Here is a 24,089-nt window from a genome sequence, read left to right as displayed (position 1 = left end):
TGATTTATGGAGTGATAAAAAGAGATATCCAAAATCCCCTCTGTAATAACCTTTGGCTCTAATATGTCAACAAAATGAAACTATACATTTGAAAAATGGCTTTATCCAATGTTCAGATTTCTGTCCTGGAATTATATGCAAATGAGTGCATATTTAAGTAGATCATGCCTCATTTGCATATTTAAACATACAATTTCAGAAAACTTGTAATACAAAAAAGTCTTGTCTTAATATAAGTAATCAACTGGGGAAGTTTCATTGTGATATCTATTAGTTAAATGTTTTACCCTAGTCACCTGTAGTGTCTCGCCTTAAATAAAGTTTTCAATCAATCATCCCCTCCTCGGTGAGCTGCTCAGTTCAAGATGGCCGCTGCTGGAGTGAAAACACAACAACTACACAGCAGCAGCTCTTCAATACAACTTAGCTGCAGCAGCTCGTGTTTATAATATACATGACAGTATCTATACATCACCTCTCACACCTGAAGGAGAAGCGCCCGGCAGCAGTGGAAGACGAGGCCAGAGTTATGGAATAAAAGATTCTTCTGGTAATAAATGGACGTTAATAATAACGTTTAGCACCTTTAGCTTGATGCTAGCTAACGTTAGCCAGCGAGCTAACGCCAACCACAGCTAATAATAAGTGACGCTAGTTAGCTCACGTTAACTAAACTGAACCTTCTCGTTTAAGTTTGAATGGAGAAACGACATTTAACCATTGTCGGCTAACGTGTTGTAGCTAACGATACACGTTAACGACAGCTACCGTTTGTTTGTTATTCAGCACTAACGTTAGCTGTGTAACGTTGTATTGTTGTGTTGTCATGATGGGTTAGTTAGCCATCATTAGCAATTAGTCTCTAGGGGTAGAGTTAGTAGCCAGCTGTCATAACACGGAGTAACGTTAAATAAGGTCCCTTGTCATTGAGTGATTGATTGAATTGATTGAACATTTTATTGCCAGATTGCAGAATGGGTACAGTACAGCTCAATACATACAATTGTTAAGGGGATGCAGACCAGAGAGACTTTCGTCTTGTTTACATCAGGGTCCTCCATTTTCAATTCATCAGGACATATATGACATACAGATAGACAGTACTGCTACATCTATACATTTAGGACATACCAGATTTACAAATACAGCACTGTTTGTGATACAAGAAGAGTTTAAAAAAGAGAGTATATACATTTGACGTAGAAACTGTACATTGGAGGAGGTGGGGTGGGGGGGTAACTGTACATTGGAGGAGGTGGGTGGGTGGGGTGGCTGTCACATGCTGGGAACCATGTTGTGGTTGGAAGTAATTGGAATTAGCTAGAATTGGTTTGAGAGCTGGTGGTGATAATCGAGTCCACACAACAGTCTGGTCTTCCGGGCCTTGGGTTCTTCTTCTTAGTAGATCTTTAATAATATTTCTACAACAACACCCAAGACTAGTGCAGAGAGGTCAGAGGCTGAAGTACACAACGTAGGTAATGACTAATGTTATTTAAATCTGTTTTTGGCCTACCGTGGGACTGTGGGTACTAGTGCACAACAAATAGATTAGCCTACATTTGACACTTGGGAACTGTTAGCTGTGTGTGCCAGTTCTTTCTTTGTATCACGTTAGTCATATCAAGTAAGCCACACATGCAAAGAACAAGATTGCCTACTATTCCCAATGTTCAGGTTTTGTTAGTAGTCTTTGTGTTGTTGTTTTGCAGGAAGTGGAGGCATGAGAAGGGGCCTCTGTTTGAACGCAGCATGGACACATTCTTCAAGGCTGCTGTGTGTGATCTGGATAAACTGCTGGACGACTTTGAGCTCAATACAGGTGAGGTCAATTACAACAACGACATCAATCAAAAACTACTCCTCTGTTATATGTTATTTAATATGTGGTCGGGTTGTTGTGATTCAGTTTTACATTATGGAGGGATGGGAATCGAGAACCGGAACCGGTTGGGAACCGGTTCCTAATTCCATGCCTCCGTGACGTATCGATTCCTCTTATCAATGCCATGTGTTTCCGACAGTTGCGCATTTTAAAACAATAACGTTAGCGCTACGCATGCAGCCATAGCAGACTATTTGATTCCTTGACTAGGAAAACCTAAATGAAAACGAATGCTTTCACTGTATAAACATTCTCCCATTTTAGATGATCACAATAGACTGAGGCTGCAGCTAGTGGTTCTCGCGCACCTCAGGAAAATTCTTTCACGCTAGCACAGCGGGGTAAACTGACTCGGGAAAAGGTGAACGAGTGTCACCGAGCGCAGTCACTAAATTTGTAAGGGCTCGAAATTTGCGACCATTTTGGTGGGGGCTCAACAATAAATGACGATCAGAAATGTCAAGTTGCATACATGTTGTTATTCTAACCAGCTTAGTTCTGCTGCATTTCCAATTTATTTATTTAAATTATACATTTATCAGGAATCGATGAGGGAATCGATAAAGAATCGAATCATAAGCGGAACCTATAATGGAATCGTATAGATAAAATCTAATCAATTCCCATCCCTAGGAGCGGCCCACTTAGGTCCGTACAGAATTCGTCTCGGGTTCTCATGGTCAAATGTTTGGGCTTTCCTGTCGCGGTCTGGGGGACGTCTCATCGGGTGCTTTGTGTGTCTTGTGATTCCAGCTGTGAGACAACCTTGGTTGCTTGCCTCAGAGAACTGGGAGGTGCTTTGTGGTCCAAAGTAATACACTCTCTTTTTGCTCTTTGCTGTGATAATGGGCATGGCAGCAATGTGGCTTGTAGGGATGAGCATGAGTAATTGATTTACTTGAGTAATTGATTTACTCGAGTAATTGATTTGCTCGAGTACTCGCCGAGTTGCCGTCTCAACTGAACTCGAGGGGTTTTTGAGAGCGCTAGATCTTTTTATTCTCTTTTTTAATTAGGTTATTGATTGATTGAAAACAGATTGCAGAATGGGTACAATACAGTACGACTCAATACAAAACAAACTGCTAAGAGGATGCAGACCAGAAAAAGCCTTTCGTCTTGTTTACTTTACACCGGGTCCCCCATTTTCAATTCATCAATTATTGAAATTGATGACCCAGTATGTCCATCAAAAGTGCCTGTTTGTGCCAATGTCACGGATATCTTGCTTTGAAATCCCACGAGGCGAGAGTTGTTGCAGGACGCTGGAAGCTGTGGAGCCTGGATAGTCCACCTAACGTTACCGCAAAAAAAAGTTTGTTAGCTTATCGCTTTCTAAAATATAATAACAGTGGTTCACGTTTGTGCACTTCCAAATTGTGCCGACAACATGTCGCCCACTTTGCGTAGCGTTCGTAGACCATTGATACGGACGTGCTGTTCCATGAGCGGAGAGAGGTAATGTAATTATTACAAATGATAACTGACGATGTGCATTAAGCATCGGGTATATCGCTGTGCATTGTTAAGTCCGTGGAGCGAGACGTAATCAAATCTGTAGCGTGTGTGTGACTCCATGCAATATCTCATTATTGCTGCTGCCACACGCTTTAACCCTTTCACTGCCACACGACAGAAGGTTAGCCCTTTACTATCACACAACCGACGGCGATGCTCCATCATTAGCATCATTAGCTCCGCAAATGCGGAGCTAATGATGCTAATGATGGAGCATCGCCGTCGGTTGTGTGATAGTAAAGGGCTAACCTTCTGTATTGTCACAGTGAAAGGGTTAACCGGCTGTCGTGTGGCAGTGAAAGGGTTAATATGCGTGTAGCCGGGCTCGTATTGCCATCTCTGCGTTGTGTTAAAGTTCGACCCCTGTGTTAAGGGATTTAAGGGATCGCCCCGAGCGAGTCTTGAACCCCGGTCTCCCGCGCCGCGGGCGACATCGCAGACCACTATATACCAAGAGAGGTGAACTCACCTTTTGGTCACGTGTCTGCGTGCCTTGTATGGGTGGATGCGTTTACTTGCAGTACCGCTACGTGCCACAGTCACTTCACAACACTTGAAGTCCAACGGCACGGTGGTGTAGCGGTTAACACTGTCGCCTCACAGCAAGAAGGTCCAGGGTTCGATTCCCGCTTGGGGACCAGGTTTCCATGATGCCAGGTACTCGGGTGGGGAATCTCCCACTCCCAGGCCTTTCTGTGTGGAGTTTGCATGTTCTCCTAGGGCTGGGCGATATGGAAAAAAATCATATCGCGATAACGATATGATAATTTTATTTTATTTCTCGATATCGATAATTATCGAATTGTTATAAGTATAAAAAAAAACCCTTTTTTTTTTTTTTTTTTTTAACAACAGATGTATGTTTATTTTGCAGCAATTCTTTGTCGTTGCCGCCATCTTTAGTGTTACATCCCCTCACACTCCAGTTCTCAGGCTGCAGCTGGTTTAAAAGCTAAAGTAAACCGGCTTCTCTGCTGGCTGTGGCTCCAGAGGAGTTGAACAGTTCTGGCTCTGCTAGTTTATTTTCGATCTTTTGGCGCTTTTTTGGTGGACAAACCACCGCACATGTGCACTGTGACTCGTGACTGGAGTCTAGTTCTGCTAGCACACATAGCCTACTGTGTACAGACGGTTTCAAACTGTATTTTAAATTAGAAAGCAAACAAAATAAATGGACAAGAGAAAAATAAATCTGAATTTGGTCAGTATTGTCATTTGGACAAGCAAAGCCATTACTTTAAGTTGCAGGCAAGAAAGACAAGTCTGTCCACTGTCTCTGGTTTTAAAACTGCCCTGTTGCAGGTAGGGAAAAAAAAAAAAAAAACGATTTTTCGATTTTTTTTAATTTCGATATTCGATATCGATTATTAAAATATATCGCGATAGTTATCGTTATATCGCCCAGCCCTATGTTCTCCCCGTGCTCGCAAGGGTTTCCCCCCCGATAAGATAAACCCAATGGAAAAACATGCACAACAGATGGCTAACGCTGTGGCGTCCTTGACGAAGACGGACAGGAGCACTTGGATTGGTCCCCCGGGGGCGCGGCTCACGTTCATGCCCCTATCTGCTCCTGGCTGCCCATGATGGGGGGGAAGGACAACGGGATGGGAAAAGTGCAGAGAGACATTTCATCGGCGACTCAGTGCATGTGTGTGTGTGTGTGTGTGTTCCTGTGGGTCGCCCATCTCGCGTGTGTGTGTTAAAACTGCATGACAAATAGAGACTTCTAGTCTTCTAGTTCCAGACTGTGGATATACTCACGGACCTCTGTTACATGCGCTCTAAAAATAGATTTCCCTAAACTAGTGCTCGAGCGCTACTGGAGTACTTCATGCAAGTACTGGATCTGGGTAGTGTTGTCACGATACTGGAATTTCCAACTTCAATACGATACCTTGAAAAGTATCGATATTCGATACCATCTTCGATACCACAGGGAAAAAGGTTCAATCTTAAAATGTAAAAAAACTATTATTGTTATATATTATATGTATAACACTTTTAAAAACCCTTTGTTTATCTTTAGATCACACATTTAAACTGTTCATCTCACTTCAATAATTTTTATTGCAGAACATGGTATTTTCTCAAGCAGACGGATGTAAACACTGTAATCTGTGTTGCATGTAGCTGACACACTGAACTGTTTGTATTACAGTCATATTCCGACTTAACTGAATGCACATGTGTGTGTGGACTACTGTACTATTACAGGTATTGAAATGAACAATGCAACTTCCTTATACAAAAAAAAGATATTTTTTTTTATGAATAATTAAATATCGATATTTCGGGAAATGAGTATTGAAACCGTTTTAAATATTCAGAATCGATATGTATCGATTTTTCGATATTTTTGACAACACTAGATCTGGGAACACATTACTAGTGCCCATCCCTACTGGCTTGTACCGGCGTCCACGGTAACCACCGTAAAGGAACAACCCTCTTGGCTTTTATTGGGCTTTTATACAACAGCTACCAACACAGTTTACCACCTGAAAAACGTTTTCTTCAACATGGTTAGAGGGAAACCCAGCAGTGAGCTGGTAGCTGTGCTTCATCAGAATTATAAGCACAGCTGGATTGCCCGTTTTGACCAATCAGATTGTCTTGGCCAAAACAACCTGTGGTATAACAAGTAATAGGGATAATGCACAACGAGGTGTGCTTTTATTGAGGCTTTAATATTTCTTTTTTGATTTTATGTGGCTAAGTGCACTATGTGTCTATAACACAGGACTAAGTGCACTATGTTTCTATAACCTCACACACAGGACTAAGTGCACTATGTTTCTATAACCTCACACACAGGACTAAGTGCACTATGTTTCTATAACCTCACACACAGGACTAAGTGCACTATGTTTCTATAACCTCACACACAGGACTAAGTGCACTATGTTTCTATAACCTCACACACAGGACTAAGTGCACTATGTTTCTATAACCTCACACACAGGACTAAGTGCACTATGTTTCTATAACCTCACACACAGGACTAAGTGCACTATGTTTCTATAACCTCACACACAGGACTAAGTGCACTATGTTTCTATAACCTCACACACAGGACTAAGTGCACTATGTTTCTATAACCTCACACACAGGACTAAGTGCACTATGTTTCTATAACCTCACACGCATGACTAAGTGCACTATGTTTCTATAACCTCACACACAGGACTAAGTGCACTATGTTTCTATAACCTCACACACAGGACTAAGTGCACTATGTTTCTATAACCTCACACACAGGACTAAGTGCACTATGTTTCTATAACCTCACACACAGGACTAAGTGCACTATGTGTCTATAACACAGGACTAAGTGCACTATGTTTCTATAACCTCACACACAGGACTAAGTGCACTATGTTTCTATAACCTCACACGCATGACTAAGTGCACTATGTTTCTATAACCTCACACGCAGGACTAAGTGCACTATGTTTCTATAACCTCACACACAGGACTAAGTGCACTATGTTTCTATAACCTCACACGCATGACTAAGTGCACTATGTTTCTATAACCTCACACACAGGACTAAGTGCACTATGTTTCTATAACCTCACACACAGGACTAAGTGCACTATGTTTCTATAACCTCACACACAGGACTAAGTGCACTATGTTTCTATAACCTCACACACAGGACTAAGTGCACTATGTTTCTATAACCTCACACACAGGACTAAGTGCACTATGTTTCTATAACCTCACACACAGGACTAAGTGCACTATGTTTCTATAACCTCACACACAGGACTAAGTGCACTATGTTTCTATAACCTCACACACAGGACTAAGTGCACTATGTTTCTATAACCTCACACACAGGACTAAGTGCACTATGTTTCTATAACCTCACACACAGGACTAAGTGCACTATGTTTCTATAAGGCCTAAAAAAAAATGGCTTGGTTCCGGTTGCCGACTGACCCTGCCGATTTAGGTGCGACCCAATTTATTTTATGAGTAAATATATATTTTTTTTTTTATAATTTTTTCTTCTTTTTTAATAAAGTTTCATAAAAATCTTAGTCAAACCTTTAGTATTATGGATATTAAACATGCTGGCAGAGTACATGCATCCATGTTGTTGTGAACATTTTAATTAAATAAAGAAATTCCCTATCCATAGTCGCCGTGGGAAAGAATAAAATAAAAAATAAAATAAATCTAATTCCCTACCTACCCCCCCACGGCCTTAACTGACGACCAACAGGAACCAAACAATATTTTCTTTTATGCCTAACCTCACACAGGGCGGGGCTAATGGAACGTCACTCCTGCGGCCCTCACAGGCTCGTTGGTTCTTCTCCTGTGTCGTCTCTGAAGTGACCCGGCCCGTTTCTGTTCCCTCTCTCCTCCTTCTCTCCAGATGAACACGACTGCCGCTCCGTCTCCCTGACGCCCCCTCCGTACCCCTTCTCCTCGCCGGCCTCCCAGGGGTCAGAGGTCTCCTCCTCGGCGGCACCGAGTCTCCTCCCCGACCTCAACTCGCTGCACTATGGCTCCGCCCCCGGCTCTGTGGACGACGACGGCGAGGTCAAAGGTCAACAACGACCCCCCCTCACCGGGGTGGACCTCCTCTCCTCCGTGGACCGCGGGCAGAAGACCCCCGCTGCTCCCGGCCCGGTGTGCGACCTGGTCAACGACGCCAGCGCTGCCATGATCCTGGTCCGCGGCGGCGGCAACGGCAACAGCCACGACGCGTTCGGCGAGCTGGACGCGGCCGAGAGGCGGATAATGGAGGAGGAGGAGGAGGAGGAGGAGGAGGAGGACGGGGGGGGGGAGGTGCTGCTGGTGGACTTCGACAGCCCTGTGGTCACCCTGACCGGGGGGGAGGAGAGCCAGGCGCTCCACGGCGGGTATTCGGCCTCGCTCAGTCTGCTCGACGTGATCCTCCCCGCGGCGCTGCTGGGCTCAGAAGACGACACTCCCTCACAGAGGACCACTGCTGCCGTCGGAGAGGAGGAGGAGGAGGAGGAGGAGGAGGAGGCGGCCTCTTCTTCAGACCTCCGCCAACAGGCGTCCGCCCCGCCCGCCGAAAGAGAAGAAGAAACCCCCGTAGTGTCCAACGAAGAGGAGGACGAGTCACGAGAAGAACCCCGGCTGGACACGGCGGCTGAAGCAGAACCTCCTGAACGGGTCGACACTTCATCAGAGAGTGAGCCGGTGGGCTTGTCCTGCTTCCCCCCCCTCGCTGTGTCTCTGTGTGGGGGGGCTCTGGTGGTGAACCCGACGCGGCCCCCCCCCGCCCAGGAGGAGGAGGAGGAGGAGGAGGAGGAGGAGGAGGAGGGCCAGGCGGGAGCGTCCGAGAGCACGGAGGCGGACTCGGCCTGGGAGGGCAGAGAGGCCGGGGGGCGGCGTGACCACGGGGAGTCTTGTAACGTCAGCGCCAGGGACAACGCGTCCTCCGGGCACAACGTGGCTCCAGCTGAACTACAACGCCCGCCGCCCCCGGCGTACAGACGAGTCCCCGAGCTGTCTCTGTCTCATCGGACCGAGACCCCCGGCGCCGCCCCCGAGCCCAGCCCCGTCGACGACCCGCCCGAGTTCGGGTTCGAGTATCTGCCCGAGAGCGACCAGGCGGAGCTGCTGGTGACGGACGAGGAGCTGGACGCCTTCCTGCGGGCGCACGCCGAGGCGGAGGCGGAGCGGGGCACGGAGGGGGGCGCGGCGTCCTACTGCAGCAGCAGCAGCAGCAGCCGCGCCGGAGACTGGGGGCAGCAGCAGCAGGACGAGGGCTTCTCGGAGCTCCTCAACGGGGACCTGGAGGAGCGGCTGGTGGAGGAGGAGCTGAGGAGCTGCAGGCGGGGGGAGGAGGCGGGGCCCGGGGGGGGCGTGGCCTCTCCGGAGAGCGACAGGACGGTGTGCGGCGGGGTGGAGCTCCCGGTGGAGCCGCCCTCCTCCTCCTCCCAGGAGCCTCCCCCCGGTTCCTCCTCCTACCGCCTGGAGCCAGAGCTCTCCCCCGCCGGCGGCGCTCCTCCTCCTCAGTGCCAGCCCCCCCGCGGCGGCTACGGAGGAGCCAGGCCTAAACAGCTGAGCTGCCCGGCCCCTAGGTCTCCCCCCCCGCCGCCGGCGGGAGAGGAGGGGACCCAGGTGCCCTGTGGAGAGGAGGAGGAGGAGGAGGAAGAGGAGGAGGAAGAGGACGGCTCCCCCTCTCCCCCCAGCCCCAACCCCGCCGACCAGGGCAGCGTTGAGCCCCCGGCGTACTTCCCGCGGGACCTCAGCAGCGTGGGGTACGACGAGCTCTCGGAACCCCCGCCGTACCCCGGGGAGCCGGCCAGGGAGGGGGCGAGGGGGGAGGGGGAGGTGGAGGGGGAGGAGGAGGAGGAGGAGGGGGGGCTGGGGAGCAAGCAGCCGGACTGGGTGCCGGACGCCGCCGCCCCCAACTGTATGAACTGCTGGCAGAGGTTCACCTTCACCAAGCGGAGGCACCACTGTCGAGCCTGCGGCAAGGTGCGTGGATTTAGATTTAGATACTTTATTAATCCCCCTGGGGTAACTCGGTGACATACACATACAGCTCATAGTAGGGCTGTACCGAATGTCATTTTTTAACATTCGAAGCTTCGATTGAAGTATTCGAACAAAGCTTCGAATGTCTATTAAAAAAAGAAATTACTAAAAAAAAAAAAATATATATTTTTTTTTATTATTAAATCTTTTTTTTTCTGAATCCTCAATTTGAATAAAGTGATTAATCTGATTAAATTAGTCTTTTTCTTTTCTTAGATCAACTTTCTTTAATGAATATAACTCGTCACTTTCGTCAACATAAATAATCCAATCAAGGCTCACGGTTGGTACGAAAGTGATGGTGACGTCTTATAGTATAATATTATAATATTAGTGTAGCCTCAACTTTAACTGCAACTGTGAAGAAAACCCCCATTTGGTTTAAACGGATTGAATAGACACAATTAAATGTTAATGTCCCAGAGGCAGAGAGGGTCGGCCTTATTCTGCTTCCTTGACGAAAAGATGCAATCCACTGATTAGATCCATTTAGAGTTGATTTGAGTATAGTCTGACGACCGGCACGAAGCACAGAGCATAGCAGCGTCGGGCTCCATGGAGCAGTAGAGGCGGCGGTAGGAACGGCCTTGAGGAGCCTGGGGAGAGGAGAGAAATGCGACTGTCGCTGGGAAGGGATATACAAGGCATGTGCGATTTCTTTTTCTTTTCTTTTAGAAAATATCCTCAAACTAAATCCTCAATTTCAATAAAGTGATTAATCTGATTAAATGAGTCTTAAAAAAAAAAAAATTAAATCAACTTTCTTTAAGGGGAGAAATAGGGTAAAAAAATTAACTAATAGATATCACAATGAAACTTCCCCAGTTGATTACTTATATTAAGACAAGACTTTTTTGTATTACAAGTTTTCTGAAATTGTATGTTTAAATATGCAAATGAGGCATGATTTACTTAAATATGCACTCATTTGCATATAATTCCAGGACAGAAATCTGAACATTGGATAAAGCCATTTTCAAAATTATAGTTTCATTTTGTTGACATATTAGAGCCAAAGGTTATTACAGAGGGGATTTTGGATATCTCTTTTTATCACTCCATAAATCAGAAAATACTCCATTCAGTCCATTTTTATGGTAAAATTCCATATTTCGCCATGTTTTTAGGAATAAAATGTGATATAAATCAGGGTATGAATGCGATATCAACAAACCCTTCTGTAAATACCTTCAGAACATAGATATGAATAGAACTGGAAGGTTTGGTGTATGTGAGTGCTACTGAAGTGGAGATTTCTGGCTCAGAGTATGAGGAAAAACTCTTAAAACTCATTTTTGGGAAAACGCCTTCAAAGTTCGGTATTGTAAAATGCCATACTTTTTTTTAAACAGATATTTACAAGCACAATACCTAATCAAACCATTAGTAATAGACAACCTAAACACATGCCTGATAACTGAATAATAATAATAATAATGATGTTATTGAACTGAACAGAACTACACACAGGCTACAAACAGTGTAGTACAGTGTAGTACCCCCTAATAGGCCAAAACATATTTGAATAGATATCACTATGAAACTTTCCCAATTTGTTATGTACATATAAACTAAGAAAAATATATTGCAAGTTTTCTGAAATGTATGTTTATATATGCAAATGAGGCACTTCTCCATTAAATATGTACACATTTATGGATGCAATAAGGCAAAATGATGTAAAATAAACAACTAAATGTGTGTTATTGACGTTCTATTGTCACTAGTTTCATAGAAGACATGTTTAGGAAGCAAAATATAACTATCTCAAAATCAACAAAAAAAGTATATTTGACTATTCACCTGGGGTGTCTCGCCTTAACACATTGTCTGCCACGCAGTATGCCCATCTTATACCACTGACCACTCTCTGCCAGTGCTGTAAGCCTATGGAGTCGCTCACCTTCTATGCAGGGCTATAACTTTTTAAATATTATAGCTATATCGACATTACTATGGCCCATTCAACATCGGGTATCTATCGTTCCGGATGTGGGAACGTTATATTTTTCCATTCATACATTGTCGTGTTAATATCGTCGTGAATATAAGTATGTTTTTATAGTGTAGAGCAGTAATTCAAGAGAATTTTTATTGATATTGAAATTAGGGCTGCACAATTAATCGAAAAAAAAATCGCGATCTCGATTCATAGACCTATCCTATGCGATCTCATTTCTAAATTATTACTATTTTAAAATAATAATCGTTATTCATTTTTTTTTTTTACAATTTTGTATTTATGTTTTTTTTTTAACTTTTTACTTAACTTTTTTTAAACGATGACGACAAATAAGTAGGGTGTGAGAGAATCGTGATCTCAATTCTTGGAGAGAATAATCGTGATTCACATTTTTAGCAAGAATCGTTCAGCCCTAATTGAAATCACGATGATTAAACACAATTACTCGTCAGTTCCCATTACATTTAAAAAAAAAAAACTACTGTTTGGGCTTGTGTGTGCGGGGGGGGGGGGGGGGGGGGCACGCTGTGAAGGAAGGGTGCGCTGCATTTACAACACAACACAAAATGACAGCAACACACAGCATATGGCCCAATAATGGTTTCATCTTGTTTCCGTGATCACGGGGAAGACGAGGTCGTGATGACATGTAAACGGGAGTAATGGCCTCCCGCTTGTTGTTGTTGTCGTCGTCACACTGGGCAGGCACTCTGAGGGGGGGCGCGGCCTCACGAGGCACTCTGAGGGGGCGCGGCCTCACAAGGCTCAGAGGCTTGTTGTGTTATTATTATCCCACGACTAAATATAGTGGAGCAGATTCCCAGATAAGAGAGAGAGCGCATGAGTCAGCGGCTTGTGTTCACAGCTCCTCTCCAGATATTATTATTATTATTATTATTATTATTATTATTATTATTATTATTATTATTATATTATTATTATTATTATTATTATTATTATTATTATTATTATTATTATTATAAAATTTTATTTATGTTGTGGGACTTGTACAGCACTTTGTTCAACTTTGTCAGTGCTGTAAAGTTTAAACACTTTGCTTCCATGAAATATTGTAAGCCGTCATTTGAGGCTTTATAAAAGCAGCACAATGAACACAGATCTGTCAGTGCCGAGTCCGACCTCATCTTAAATAACAAACAGCATTGCTTGTTTTAGTTAACAAAGAGAGGCAGAGTTGATTTTGCAATTTTCTTTTTACATAATCGAATTTTATTTTCATATTCGAATCCCATGCCCATCGAACAAAGCTTCGAAGTATTTAAGACAGCCCTAGTGATCACTAACAGGGCGCTTTCACATATAGTTTTGGTGGACTCTCTGTGCGGACTCGGGCGGGTGAAGTTGCAACAATGTTCAGCATTCTTCATTCGGTTCGGTTTGCTTTCACACTGCAATTTGTCAAGTGCACCAAACTTTCTGAACAAGTCACGCGGTTGAAAAGGGGCGCTCGTCTATTGGATATATGTTAGAATCCCAAAAACAGGCTTCGGGGACAGCTCTACAGCGCACACACCACATTATTCTCAGGAGCAGCCCTTTTTACTTTTCTACTGTACTATAATTTTATTGCCTATATTTATGTCTTTCTTCTATTACCTGTACCCCCCACCCCCCCCCCCCCCCCCCCCTCCTCATGCTGCTATGATGCCTGAATCTCCCCAAGGAGATCAATAAAGGAATATCTTATCTTAACTCATGGCCGTGTGTGCAAGCGCTGTAATGAAATGGGGGTACATGCCGGTGTTTGTAGTGCTGAAACTACATTAAATATTATAGCTATGGATCTAATGACATAGTCGATTGTCATTGAGTTTCTTCCGGTCAAGTTGCAAAAAACAGATACTTTTTTCATCAATACATTCCCGTTTTATACCGTGGTGAATATGAGTATAGTTTTAGGGTAGTTCTGTGTAATCCCGGGAAACGCTGCTAAACAGAGTTTTAGTGCAATTCACTAAACGCGTTGCCATTCCTCGCTTGGATCAACAATCAATCTGAAATCAACACTAGATTATCGGTATTATGTTTCATCATGCATGCATAAAAGGGGGGGGGGGGGTGACGGGGTGCCCCTCCGTGCTTTGATCGCTACCAACGGGATACGTTACACCACACTCTCCGATCGCGGGGAAAGAATTATCGGATCAACGCAAGATTGATAACATATAGTCCTTGCCTTGTCTATGATGTACTGCAAAAAGAATAATCCAATTATCTGATCGCCATTCCAAATGCTGGTCGCGATCGTGTATCCAACGTAATCGAGCATTGAACATGAACCCGGGGGGGCGGACCCTCGTCGATGCATGTGTTATAAGCGCTTGTCTTGCCGGAGTGTTTAGACCCCGCCCAGACAACAAGCCACATCGTTTCAAATGGAGTGTAATAGCGGCCGCAAGGCGTTAGGTGGCTGTATCGGACCGTTGCGATCTCAGACAGAGTGCCACACATTTCCACAGCACAGCAGGATGAATTATGAATGGAAAAATAAATAGCGAATAAAAGAAATAACGATCCAATAACTAGTATACTCGTTGTTGGCCGAATTCGATTGGCGGGCTATAACGAGTTGACTCGTTGTTGGCAGCCATTGTGTTAAAAGCAGCACTTAGAGAAGACTTGTTTATTTACCAACACAAACTAGTACCTACTAGTAGTGTTGTCACAATACCACCATTTTGAATTTGATACCGGCACCAGCCTAAGTATTACGATACCGGGTCTATCAGGGCAAAAGCCTAAAATATCAAGAAAAGTGTGTATGTAATTTAACATTGGATGACGGAACATGGCATTTATTATATAAATTAAATAATAGAAAATACGTCATCAGGCTATTATTCTAAAAGTATCGATACTAATCAAATGGAGTATTGGCCTCGTTGGCCGGTTAACACTCCTGCTCACGACCGCTCTCCTTGATTACTTCCTGTCATCATTCTTGCCCTGGACCCAGGGGGCGTCGCCCACAGCAGTGAATGTTCCTGATTGGTGGAGTGACTCGTTAACTACCGCTGTCCTTCAGCGTCAGACAGAGGGTCACAAGCGGCGTCGGCTGGGCAGGAAACGCACTTCTCCCGTTTAACCCTTTCACTATTAACCCTTTCACTGCGACAATACAGCATGTTAACCCTTTCACTGCCACACTACAGAAGGTTAACCCTTTCACAACCACACTACATAAGGTTAACCCTTTCACAACCACACTACAGAAGATTAACCGTCTGTCTGTAGTGTGGTAGTGAAAGGGTTAACCGTCTGTAGTGTGGTAGTGAAAGGGTTAATCTTTCATTTCTCCACCTGGTCTGTGGCTTATAGGACATTATTATCAGAAGCTTTGTTTTCATCATTTAGCTGCTAATAAACGAGATAAGATATTCCTTTATTGATCTCCTTTGGGCGTCATAGCAGCATGGGGGAGGGGGGAGGGGAGGTACAGGTATGGGCAGGGTGATAGCAGCATGGGGGAGGGGGGAGGGGAGGTGCAGGTATGGGCAGGGTGATAGCAGCATGGGGGAGGGGGGAGGGGAGGTACAGGTATGGGCAGGGTGATAGCAGCATGGGGGAGGGGGGAGGGGAGGTGCAGGTATGGGCAGGGTGATAGCAGCATGGGGGAGGGGGGAGGGGAGGTACAGGTATGGGCAGGGTGATAGCAGCATGGGGGAGGGGGGAGGGGAGGTGCAGGTATGGGCAGAGTAATAGCAGGAGGGGGGAGGGGAGGGGGGAGGTACAGGTATGGGCAGAGTAATAGCAGGAGGGGGGAGGGGGGAGGTACAGGTATGGGCAGAGTAATAGCAGCATGGGGGAGGGGGAGGGGAGGTGCAGGTATGGGCAGAGTAATAGCAGGAGGGGGGAGGGGGGAGGGGAGGTGCAGGTATGGGCAGAGTGATAGCAGCATGGGGGAGGGGGAGGGGAGGTGCAGGTATGGGCAGGGTGATAGCAGCATGGGGGAGGGGGAGGGGAGGTGCAGGTATGGGCAGGGTGATAGCAGCATGGGGGAGGGGGAGGGGAGGTGCAGGTATGGGCAGGGTGATAGCAGCATGGGGGAGGGGGGAGGGGAGGTGCAGGTATGGGCAGGGTGATAGCAGCATGGGGGAGGGGGAGGGGAGGTGCAGGTATGGGCAGGGTGATAGCAGCATGGGGGAGGGGAGGTGCAGGTATGGGCAGAGTAATAGCAGGAGGGGGGAGGGGAGGTACAGGTATGGGCAGAGTAATAGCAGGAGGGGGGAGGGGAGGTACAGGTATGGGCAGGGTGATAGCAGCATGGGGGAGGGGGAGGGGAGGTGCAGGTATGGGCAGAGTAATAGCAGGAGGGGGGAGGGGAGGTACAGGTATGGGCAGGTGTAATTGTAGAAAGTTACATCTGAATATAAAAATATGAGAATAATAAACGGCATAAACAATATAATTAACTGAATATAAAAATATGAGAAAACAATAAACAATATACACAAGGTGCAAGTGAGAGTCTATGTGTAAATTGTAAATGGTGCATTTATAGAGCTTTTTATTCATTCATTCACACACCGACGGCGGAGGCGACCATGCGAGGTGCCAACTTGCGCATTGGGAGCAATTAGGGGTTAAGTGTCTTGCTCGAGGACACTTTGACACGTTGCCCGGGGGAAACGGGAATCGAACCAGGAACCTCCGGATTACCAGACGACTGCTCTACCTCCCGAGCCACTGTCCCATGTGTGGCATGATATACGTCATACATTACGTCATACGCAGTCTGTAATGTGAGAATAATAACACTCCATATGATAATAACATTAATAAGTGTTAATAATGACACTCGATACTATAATAATTATAATAGTGTTATGACACTTGATATTATAATAATTATAATAATAGTGTTATAAGGACACTTGATACTATAATAATTATAATAGTGTTATAATAAGGACACTCGATACTATAATAATAATAATAATAATAGTGTTATAATAATGACACTCGATACTATAATAATAATAATAATAATATTATTAATAATAATAATAGTGTTATATTAACACTTTGGGTGCCGGGAAACGCTTAAACACGTCATTCCCGGCCATGCTCAAGTTGCCGAAGACGCTTTACAGCGTCTTTAATATCAATATTTCAAAAATCTGGGATCGGATTCATATGTCCCCTCCGCTGGCCTGAGATCCACCAGGAGGACCCACTGAGCTCTCTGGCGGTTCAGGAGCGCCATCTGGTGGCCGATCGGCGCAATCGCTTAACAGGAAGTGCCGTAGAGGTTGTGCTGGACGGCCGTATTACTTCCCGGGCACTCGGTACATGTCCCGGGACTCTGGCTCGTCACACTACATAGCGATCGATTGCCAATAACTCGATAAACAACATGATTTGGACGTATATACCATTATACAAGCTGGAGATGGACCGGGTAAATCTACATCCCATAATGATAAAATTTCTACTCTACGATGATCGCCCAACGGCGCGCGGAGACTGGGGTGAGTTTTAGCGTGTAAAGTTACCGTCTTCGATACTAACTGCTATTATCAACATTTGACCCACATTAGATGATTGGTATAACGCTGCCCACGGAATTATAAACGCCCCCTAGCCCATCCGGTCAACATCAGATGACGTGTAGTAACTTCTAGAAGTACGTCTAGTTGGAATTTTTTATATCGCGCTGATTGCCATAAAACTGTATTGCATCATCAATATAATGTATTTGGGGCTATAGATCACGTTCTGGAGAAAGCTGCACAAAGAGATGAAAACATACTTATACATTAGACCATACTTTACTATGAATATGTGAATGAAAAAGTTTAACGTTGCTACACAATGAACAATACATATAGGACTTTGAATGGGCCCTAATAATGGCAATGTAGCAATAGAATTTAAAAAGTTATAGCCCTGCAAAGAAGGGGACTTTCTCTATAGACAAATAGAGCCGGCAACCTACGGTTGATAATGAATTTAACCCATGGCAGCCAAAGTGTTAACGGTTCACAAAATCTACGGTTCGGTTTGTATCACGGTTTTGGTGTCTCGGTTTTCGGTTCGGTTCGATAAGTTGTTTTTTATTTAAAAAAAATTTAACACTCCAAAAATACCCTACATCAGCATACGATATATAGCCTAAACATAATCCAACGTTTCAGTTATTCTCAAGGACATAGTCATGCAAAAACTGAAAGAATGAGGCAGTTTGACATCAGGCACATTATTTTGACAGTGACGGTTAGAGCTAGGAGAGAGGGGAGGCATTGCTCATTTAAACATGCTTCTCATTTATTTGGTAAAATTCTTTGGCACACAAAGACCAAACTGACTGAAAAATATAGGCAACATTTGTCAAAGTATTAACTTGGTGCAAACAAACAAAATATTATGAAATATTATGAAGTATTCTCTTATGCCGCTTTTCACTGCATGGTACCTAAACAACTTGACTCGCTTTTGCTATTTGAGTGTCCTGGTAGCCGTATTTGAAGTGACGTCACACAAGGACTCCACCCTTGGCTCCGGCTCCGGGGGTGTTTTATGGGCCTTCAGCAGCTTCTAACCCAGAGTCCTTGTTAATTTGCCACCTTGGTGTGTGTGATGTTTATGATGTTGTATATCTCCTCCCTGACTGGTGGCAGGTGTACTGCGCTGTGTGCTGCAGTCGGAGATGTAAGCTGAGATACCTGGAGAAGGAGGCCCGCGTCTGTGTCATCTGCTATAACACCATCCACAGAGGTAAGACACCATGGGCTAGATCCACAACGAATGGATTGCACGGTGCTAGTTGCACCCTTACTTACAATTCATTATGAATTGAAAATGGGGGACCCTGATGTAAACAAGACGAAAGTCTTTCTCTGGTCTGCATCCCCTTTACAATTGTGTGTATTGAGCCGTACTGTATTGTACCCATTCTGCAATCTGTTAATAACATTTTTCATTCAATCAATCAATCAATCACCGTGCAGATTGATTGATTGAATGAAAATGTTATTAACAGATTGCAGAATGGGGGGGCAGGTGGCGCACGGAGATTACGTTCGTCACCAACACCGGGAGACACTAGGATTCGCCTGTTCGAATCCAGCTCCCGGCGTTGCTATCAGCTTGGCTGGCCGCTCACACTGATACAATTGGCTGTATCAGGGGGTGGGAAAGCTGATGGGTGGGTCCTGGGCGTTGTGGACAGCGACCCCTACAGTTCGGTCGGGGCGCCTGCTCAGCAAGGGTTGGAACTGAGGAGAGATAGTGTGGCCTCCCACACGCTACACTCTCCCCGGTGAGAACCTGCGCGGCCAGGTTGGCCTGCCCCAGGCTGCACATGCATCGGAGGAAAGCATGTGACAGTCTCCGGTCTCCCGGACCAACAGTAGGGGAAAGTATGCAACAACCAGGAAGGGTGGGATGGGAGAAAAATAGGGAAAAAGGAGGGGAAGAAAGATATATAAAAAAAAAAAAAAAAAAACAGATTGCAGAATGGGTACAATACAGTACGGCTCAATACACACAATTGTTAACACTTTGGGTGCCAGCAGGGGGCGCACGATTTAGCGCTTGAGTGCCAACGCTCTATTCAATGAGAGGGTGAGCACATTTGCGAACGCATAAACTATATCTTAAATTAAGGCTATGACGCCCGTCGCGTATCAATGACTTGCTTGCAGTCAACATTGTCGAAACGGATTGTTTTTTCATCAGTACATTTCCGTTTTATACCATTTTGAAAAACGCTCGTTTTTGGAAATGTCCAGGAAAAAAAGTGAATCTGCAGGAATCACCCTTTACTGGAATACACAAAAACGTTGTCATTTTTCGGCCTATTTAGGCCGTTTTCACACCTTTTGGAGCCTCCGACCTCAGAGGGTTAATTTAAGGATCGTACCAGTCTGGAGATTACGCCTGTCTTTTAAAGAGGCACTTCGCTAAATAAACAATGCTGATTTATTTTGCACAGAATCTCACTCACTGGCCACAAGTGATCGGGGGACATTGAATCCTTCCTTGTTGTGTTGTGTTAATTACAGCTCCATGAAATGATGTAGATGGAAAAATAACAACACCTTGTCGTATTGGGGACCGCTACCTGATCAGTGATCAGTCCGGTCCAACGAGCTGTAATCAACACAACACAAGGATTCAATGACCCAGATGACGTCAATGTGATGCCGTGTGTTTGAGCTGATCTCGGATTACCCCAATGCCATTCACACACTGATGTTGAAAAGGGATGGAAAATAGTCCACAAGACTTGAAAGTTGTTTGAAAGTTGCTAGGCAGGTAATTCACCTTGTGTGTATATATCACACTTTACTTTCACTAACACTTTTACGACAAGACCTGCACATGGAACCTCTGTATGCATTTTAGACGCACTTGTTATTTACTGCCGGGTGCTCTTGGTTGATACACAAATTAATTTTAATAGCTTGTTGTAGCGTAGTAATACAGTAACATCAGCGAAAGTAAAGGCATAGTGGTTTTCACAAGGTTAGCGACTTTCATGTTCCATGACGGAGTCTATTCCTGCCCCCTTTCATGCCAGGGTGAAAGGTCAGCTGAGATCTAGAGGATTTCTGATATCACTGGCCAAAGGTTTAGCACATGGACCCAGAGAAGACGGCCTCTAACACAGGTGGGATGCAGGCAGGCCATCCTATCAGTATCAGTTAGTGATGCACCCGTGTGAAAATTGTGGCCGATACCGATATTAATATTGCTGTTCTGGCCGATACAGATATTTACCGATGTCGATATCTATGTAGTATGTATAGAAAACACTTTTTTATGATAATCAAATAAAGAGCTATTTTGCAAAACACATTTCTTTTTTTTTGTAATTTATTTTCAGAAATTACTGATATTTTGAAACAATTTAAGACCAAAACATGTCAAATGAAAAATATATATATATTTCTTTAGTATCGGCCCGATACTGATGTGTAAAAAAAGGACCATATCGGCCGATATATCGTGCACCACTAGTATCAGTAATAGCCTAGCTGTTCAGGATTAGTATTGTTATTATTATTATTATTATTATTTAGAAGTATTAAATAGAAGGTTATTTAGAAGCAGGCTCACTGTTACCTCAGGTCCAGACGGCAACAGGACAGAATCGACTCGCGTTCAAACAATCGGTGGGAAAATAAACATTGAAACGTTGTTTTCTAAACCAGTGCTTCTCACTGGAGGTCGAGAAGATGTCTAAATATATATCATCATAGTCATCATCTTTGATGCAGATGCTTTTTTCTTGTGAAATACGGAATATAGCCTCAAAATCTGTCCTCGCCATTCTGTCTGCTTGTGGATGTTGGAGGTCTATGGATGTAGGCCCACTATAAAGCTAGAGGTCTATGGATGTGGCCTGTTGTATGAGAACAACAGGCTCATAGCATCATGAGAACAGGCTCATCATAGCATCATGAGAACAGGCTCATCATAGCATCATGAGAACAGGCTCATCATAGCATCATGAGAACAGGCTCATAGCACCATGAGAACAGGCTCATAGCATCATGAGAACAGGCTCATAGCGTCATGAGAACAGGCTCATAGCATCATGAGAACAGGCTCATAGCGTCATGAGAACAGGCTCATAGCACCATGAGAACAGGCTCATAGCATCATGAGAACAGGCTCATAGCATCATGAGAACAGGCTCATAGCGTCATGAGAACAGGCTCATAGCATCATGAGAACAGGCTCATAGCATCATGAGAACAGGCTCATAGCATCATGAGAACAGGCTCATAGCATCATGAGAACAGGCTCATAGCATCATGAGAACAGGCTCATAGCGTCATGAGAACAGGCTCATAGCATCATGAGAACAGGCTCATAGCGTGATGAGAACAGGCTCATAGCATCATGAGAACAGGCTCATAGCATCATGAGAACAGGCTCATAGCATCATGAGAACAGGCTCATAGCATCATGAGAACAGGCTCATAGCATCATGAGAACAGGCTCATAGCATCATGAGAACAACAGGCTCATAGCATCATGAGAACAGGCTCATAGCACCATGAGAACAGGCTCATAGCATCATGAGAACAGGCTCATAGCATCATGAGAACAGGCTCATAGCATCATGAGAACAGGCTCATAGCATCATGAGAACAGGCTCATCATAGCATCATGAGAACAGGCTCATAGCGTCATGAGAACAGGCTCATAGCGTCATGAGAACAGGCTCATAGCATCATGAGAACAGGCTCATAGCATCATGAGAACAGGCTCATAGCATCATGAGAACAGGCTCATAGCGTCATGAGAACAGGCTCATAGCATCATGAGAACAGGCTCATAGCGTCATGAGAACAGGCTCATAGCATCATGAGAACAGGCTCATAGCATCATGAGAACAGGCTCATAGCATCATGAGAACAGGCTCATAGCATCATGAGAACAGGCTCATAGCATCATGAGAACAGGCTCATAGCATCATGAGAACAGGCTCATAGCATCATGAGAACAGGCTCATAGCGTCATGAGAACAGGCTCATAGCATCATGAGAACAGGCTCATAGCATCATGAGAACAGGCTCATAGCATCATGAGAACAGGCTCATAGCATCATGAGAACAGGCTCATAGCGTCATGAGAACAGGCTCATAGCGTCATGAGAACAGGCTCATAGCATCATGAGAACAGGCTCATAGCATCATGAGAACAGGCTCATAGCACCATGAGAACAGGCTCATAGCATCATGAGAACAGGCTCATAGCATCATGAGAACAGGCTCATAGCACCATGAGAACAGGCTCATAGCGTCATGAGAACAGGCTCATAGCATCATGAGAACAGGCTCATAGCGTCATGAGAACAGGCTCATAGCACCATGAGAACAGGCTCATAGCACCATGAGAACAGGCTCATAGCATCATGAGAACAGGCTCATAGCATCATGAGAACAGGCTCATAGCATGATGAGAACAGGCTCATAGCATCATGAGAACAGGCTCATAGCGTGATGAGAACAGGCTCATAGCATCATGAGAACAACAGGCTCATAGCGTGATGAGAACAGGCTCATAGCATCATGAGAACAACAGGCTCATAGCGTGATGAGAACAGGCTCATAGCATCATGAGAACAGGTTCATAGCATCATGAGAACAGGCTCATAGCATCATGAGAACAGGCTCATAGCATCATGAGAACAGGCTCATAGCACCATGAGAACAGGCTCATAGCATCATGAGAACAGGCTCATAGCACCATGAGAACAGGCTCATAGCAGCATGAGAACAGGCTCATAGCATCATGAGAACAGGCTCATAGCATCATGAGAACAGGCTCATAGCACCATGAGAACAACAGGCTCATAGCATGATGAGAACAGGCTCATAGCATCATGAGAACAGACTCATAGCATCATGAGAACAGGCTCATAGCATCATGAGAACAGGCTCATAGCACCATGAGAACAGGCTCATAGCATGATGAGAACAGGCTCATAGCATCATGAGAACAGGCTCATAGCACCATGAGAACAGGCTCATAGCGTCATGAGAACAGGCTCATAGCACCATGAGAACAGGCTCATAGCATCATGAGAACAGGCTCATAGCATCATGAGAACAGGCTCATAGCACCATGAGAACAGGCTCATAGCATCATGAGAACAGGCTCATAGCATCATGAGAACAGGCTCATAGCGTCATGAGAACAGGCTCATAGCATCATGAGAACAGGCTCATAGCGTCATGAGAACAGGCTCATAGCATCATGAGAACAGGCTCATAGCATCATGAGAACAGGCTCATAGCGTCATGAGAACAGGCTCATAGCGTCATGAGAACAGGCTCATAGCGTCATGAGAACAGGCTCATAGCATCATGAGAACAGGCTCATAGCACCATGAGAACAGGCTCATAGCGTCACACCGTGTTTAAAGTCAGGTGTTCGTCGCTCCACTTCCACGGTTCTGCCTGTCCGCTCTGATGATGAAAGACCTGCTTCAGAGAAGGAACCATTACAGGCAGAGTGACTGCAGCAGAGATGAGGGAGAGGGAGGGAGGGAGGGAGGGGGGGGGGGGCGAGGGGGAGAGCGAGGAGGGGAGGGGGGTGATAAAGGAGGGGAGAGATGGATGGAGAGGGCAAGGGAAAGGTAGAGTTATAGCAGGACACTGATAGCTGTCCTTGACACTGTGCGCGTGTGTGTGTGTGTGTGTGTGTGTG

General features: G+C 45.0%; 1 protein-coding gene across 1 annotated transcript in view; it reads left to right on the top strand.

The window, feature by feature from the left end:
• The first annotated feature begins 411 nt into the window (after positions 1-411).
• zfyve16 (zinc finger, FYVE domain containing 16) overlaps positions 412-24,089 on the top strand; it is a 62,650-nt gene continuing 38,972 nt past the window's right edge. Inside the window, exons 1-4 of the mRNA XM_084324157.1 lie at positions 412-550; positions 1,713-1,822; positions 7,794-9,877; positions 18,542-18,638. Of these exons, the coding sequence (XP_084180283.1) occupies positions 1,753-1,822; positions 7,794-9,877; positions 18,542-18,638 (2,251 nt within the window). The 5' untranslated portion in view covers positions 412-550; positions 1,713-1,752. The remainder of the gene's footprint in view (positions 551-1,712; positions 1,823-7,793; positions 9,878-18,541; positions 18,639-24,089) is intronic.

The sequence above is a fragment of the Notolepis coatsorum genome (assembly GCF_963971535.1).
Source record: "Notolepis coatsorum genome assembly, chromosome: 11".
NCBI lineage: Eukaryota > Metazoa > Chordata > Actinopteri > Aulopiformes > Paralepididae > Notolepis > Notolepis coatsorum.
The sequence above is the reverse complement of the archived record's forward strand: the minus strand, read 5'-3'. Positions and strand labels throughout refer to the sequence as shown.